The sequence below is a fragment of the Solanum tuberosum genome, unplaced genomic scaffold (assembly GCF_000226075.1).
Source record: "Solanum tuberosum cultivar DM 1-3 516 R44 unplaced genomic scaffold, SolTub_3.0 scf00260, whole genome shotgun sequence".
NCBI lineage: Eukaryota > Viridiplantae > Streptophyta > Magnoliopsida > Solanales > Solanaceae > Solanum > Solanum tuberosum.
This window is the reverse complement of record NW_006239188.1, coordinates 800,567-805,543: the sequence shown is the minus strand read 5'-3', so window position 1 is coordinate 805,543 and position 4,977 is coordinate 800,567. Positions and strand designations below refer to the sequence as shown.

The window sequence follows — 4,977 nt, the reverse complement described above, 5'->3', positions numbered from 1 at the left end:
AAAAGAAAAAAAGAGGAGGCCAAATACAAAATGGTCAAAAAGTGTAGTTTTGGAGTTAACTAGCCCAAAAGAAAACCGTGAAAGCCAGCGCGACTCCAACCAGCAGCCACACCAAACAGTCCTTTAAAACGGGTCAACCCGTGAAACACGTAAATCTTCAATAACCCTTTTTTTTTTGCTTTAAATTCACTTCAAAATTTTCATTTTCCCTTCTCATTCAATATCCCTCTATTGGACTCGTCTTCTTCTTCTTCGTCAGAGACATCAATCACCAGGTACATTGTCCAATTCATTTTTCATGTTATTGACTGGTTCAGATTTAGAGGTATACCATTAAATTCTGTTGCTGGCCCCTCTACTTCATATAGACAAGACACCTATAGATAAATGTTCAATAATCCTTTTAAGTCTTCCACTTTGTTTGGATGGTTGTTACGTATTGTTTCATAATGTATCGTATTCCGTGGCGGAGCCACCTTATAGTTAGGGGTTCATCCAAACACTCTTGGGCGGAAAATTATATTATTTATACATGGTTAACATAATTTTTTAGATATATAGTAGATGTCGAAACCCCTTCGGCTACTTCGTGTCTATTTCTTCAGATTTTGAACCCCTTATTAAAAATTTGGCTCCGCCACTGATCGTATTGTATTGTGTTGTGTTGAATTCTATTGTATTGTATTGTTATAATGAATTTAATGTTTGGATAGATTGTATCGTTCTCGGTCGTTACATAATGTCACACATCCATAATTTGAATAATAAAACTACAAGGAAAATAGCTAAGGTTAGTGCTATTATGAAAAGGTAAGATAAAAGATGAAATATGATTATTTAATGATAAATAAAGACAAAATGAGAAGAAAATATTAAAGTAACAACGCGATCATATCAAATTGGTCGTTATATAAATGAGTTTTTTCATCGTTCTCTAACAATGGATTTAAACAATATGATATAATAGAATTTAAGTAAAAATCAAACAAACACCGTATTTAAGCTAACAATACAATGGGTAACAACCATCCAAACAAGGTGTTCGTTTCCCCTCGTACCCCCAACAACAACAACATGTATAAGGGAATGTAGCTTAGTTGGTTGGTTATATGAACTTTTACTTCGTTGATGAGCTTTGGTTCCTCAGCTTATAATCAATCCTTTCCCTCATTTTCCCCTTTCCTTGCATCCAATGTTTAAAAACAAAATAAATGAATAAAGAAAACAATTACATATAGTTCAACTCCGGAAAAAAAAATACTCCCTCTTCCCAATTTATGTGGCACCTTTCAGATTTCTAGATTCAAAACAAGCCTATCTTTGACTGAAAATTTTTCATATATCTTTTAATTATTTTGAATTGTCAATTATTATGACTTACAGTACTTTTTTCGTAATTTACAAATATGTAAATTTCATTTCAAAAAAATTGAAGATTCCATGCACAAATTTCCGTTTAAACTTGAACTATTTGACTCTCGAAAAACGAAGAATTCCACATAAATTGGGACAGAGGGAGTAAAATATGTCCATGGCCAGATGTCTTCTAGTGTAGTCTCACAAGTGGAGTCCAACTACGGTGAGATATACGCGTACTTTACATCTAACTTGGCTAGCATTTGATCATAGCTTTTATATTAGATTGTGAAAATTTATCTCCAAATTTGTTTGGCCATAGATTTTGGATCAGATTTAGAAAATATGTCTTCAATAATAGTTTTTTCCAAAAATTAGTCTAGATCAATTTTTGGGAGAAATTTCACTCACTCACAAACATCAAAAAAATAAATCTAACTAACTGTATGTCCAAACTCCAAACACAACTTCAAAAACACAAATTTTCAAGTTTCAACTTCAAAATCTGTGGCCAAACATAGTGAGGTAGAAAGAGAGATTGTTTTTGAGGAATCGAACCCTGCGCTCCTTAGCTATATGGACACTATTAGGTCATCTAAAAACTATTTACAACTAATAACCTAGTAGAACATATGGAAAATAACTTCTACAACAATTAGATTGTAGTGATAATTTTATTCTTAGGCTATCAGTAAATATAAGTCAAATCCATATGTTAATGGTTTGGATGTAAGGTGATTGTTCACTGCAATTCATATGTTACGAGTTCAAACAAAAATTAAGATCTTTAACTTTTGACTACTTGATTGTTTTAAGTTGGCCTTCTTTAAGCTAGTTTGTTAATATTGCTGGTTTGTTTCCGTTTTAGCTCTAGTGATGCTCCCTCCATCAAAGAAAGATGACAAATTGACAATGTTTAGAGTAAGAGGGTAAACATGTATAATATTTGTGTATCATACTATCATATGCCGTTGGAATAAGATTTACAATCTAGTATTCAAATTAACAATGAATTTTTTATAATTTCTGAAACTCTATTAATTAAAACAAAACTCTTTGATTTTTGAATAGTTATAATGAGATTTTATTTAGATACTTCTTAGATGGGATTAAGTTCTCTTAAGTCGACTATAAAGGTGGAATTTGACTCGTCAATAACGTAACACAACCTTTAGCTCAAGTTTACACTTACAACGTCTACTTTGTTTTCATGTCCAGACACAACTTCAACTTCCAAATATTGTTTTCAACTTCAATAACTACTTTTCCTCTAATCTCATCCAAATCATGTCCAAATGCCTTCAAAGTGTCCCAAAAATATTCAAGGAATAAGTATGGAGGATGTTCATTACTTAGTTCCAAACATGAGTCAAGCTATGAATAGAATCAATATTTTCTAGTATCCGTCAATTTTAGTTACCTGGATATTTTGTTGAACCAGGTAACTTTACAGACAACAAACATGGCCGATTCACGTGAAGAAAATGTGTACATGGCCAAGTTGGCTGAGCAGGCTGAGAGGTATGAGGAAATGGTTGAGTTTATGGAGAAGGTTGCAAAGGTAGATGTTGAAGAGCTGACTGTGGAGGAAAGGAATCTTCTTTCTGTGGCTTACAAGAATGTCATTGGTGCAAGAAGGGCTTCGTGGAGGATAATATCTTCAATTGAGCAGAAAGAGGAGAGCCGAGGAAATGAAGACCATGTTAGCAGCATTAAAGAATATAGAGCCAAAATTGAGGCCGAGCTCAGCAAGATCTGTGATGGGATTTTGAGCCTTCTCGAGTCTCATTTAGTACCATCAGCCTCAACAGCCGAGTCCAAAGTGTTTTACTTGAAGATGAAAGGTGATTACCATAGGTACTTGGCTGAGTTCAAGACGGGGGCAGAGAGGAAAGAAGCTGCAGAGAACACTTTATTAGCCTACAAGTCTGCTCAGGTAGGTGCTCCACGGTTACCTGTTCATTGCATCACCTGGTTAATGTATATAACAATGATTCAAGTTGTTTTGTGTCTTGTGATAGGATATAGCATTGGCTGAACTGACTCCTACTCATCCAATCAGACTGGGACTTGCCCTTAACTTTTCAGTGTTCTATTATGAAATTCTTAACTCACCTGATCGTGCTTGTAACCTTGCAAAGCAGGTATCTTTCTCAGCTTATGTTGATTTATTTAACTTAATATTATTATCTTACATGTGATTGGTCGATCTTGCTTAGACTACGAAAGAGTAGGTATCCTTACTGAATTCAAATTGCATGTGAAATTTTAAAAGGGATCAACTTTAGCTTTGGATTTAGGACTGAGGCGTAATTTTTGTTGTGAATTAACTTTATCATTAGTGCATCACTAGGACAATGAAGTTTGGTATTCAATCATTAAGTGGTTATATTTTCACCTTTTAATTTATTGAAAGAAGTCATCAGTCGCATGTGTTTTTATGACTGAAGGTTGGAGCAAAGTGGTTTTTGCATTCTAGGACCAAAAATTTTAATTGGTTATTTTGTTCGAACTGAAAGGAGGAATTCATATCTTTTGCATTATTTTTCCCTGCTGTCTTGGGGCGTTAGCGACCTGGGGTTATAGTACTTCTTCATGTACAAGGTTCAATGAGGCATGTTAGGATTTTGTCCCTTTCTATGTTTTAAAATACTGGTCTGGCTGTCTGTACTTTCTAGGTGTAGTTTTCTCCCATTCTCACTGCTCTTCTTATCTGCCAGTGATATGTAGTTTTTGAGCCCTGCAAAAGCACTGTAATTAAAAGAAAAAGAAAAGCAAGAAGATGCTCCTATCGATGTGTAGAAACCTAATAAACAGTGATTTTTCGTATCAGGCCTTTGATGATGCCATCGCAGAGCTGGATACATTGGGTGAGGAATCTTACAAGGACAGTACATTGATTATGCAGCTTCTCCGAGACAATCTCACACTTTGGACCTCTGATACCACAGTAAAACTCGCTCTCTCTCTCTCTCTGAAATGCACATCCAACAACACAGCAGCTTCCTTCATGAAATGATAATCAGATGCATTATAGTTTATACTTTCCTTCTCCTGATCATGCACACAAGCAAAAGATTTGTCAGGAAGACGATGACCTTTGTGTGCAACCTAGGATATGGACTAGATTGATTTGCGAAATACTAACATGTCAAATAATATGTGCCGTATTGCTTTGATCATTGCCAATCTGATCATTCAATGGTTTTTCTGTTGCCAGGATGATGCCGAGGATGAGATCAGGGAAGCTTCAAAACAAGAGTCGGGTGATGGGCAGCAGTGATACCTAAGTAGCCTAGTCTTGTACTCCTTATTTTGTGATTTTCGACGACTCGTCGTATCACTGCTGAAGTTGTTTGATATAAAAACAGGTTTTAGTCTGATAAAAGAAACATGTTTAGTACAATTTGTTTGTGATGCTATTGGCATCGCCATTTAATAATTAGAGTTGGAATACTGCTATTTCTTGTGTACTGATGTGTTGGCTTTCTAGTTTCAATCCACATATGTTGATGAGCTTTGTATTTTCGAGTAATTCAATAGTTCACAATCTTTTAGCCTCCTTTTATCATACCCAGATATCTTTGTCGTCTTTCTCAAGCCACGGGGTTTCTAGTGTGT

General features: G+C 35.1%; 1 protein-coding gene across 1 annotated transcript; it reads left to right on the top strand.

Annotated features, from left to right (window-relative positions):
- The first annotated feature begins 254 nt into the window (after window positions 1-254).
- Window positions 255-4,812, top strand: LOC102580656 (14-3-3-like protein-like). Its single transcript, NM_001288333.1, is given in 5 exon segments — window positions 255-275; window positions 2,798-3,292; window positions 3,378-3,500; window positions 4,190-4,306; window positions 4,577-4,812. Coding segments are annotated over 4 exon segments (777 nt in total). The 5' UTR covers window positions 255-275; window positions 2,798-2,818; the 3' UTR covers window positions 4,640-4,812.
- Window positions 4,813-4,977: the final 165 nt, after the last annotated feature.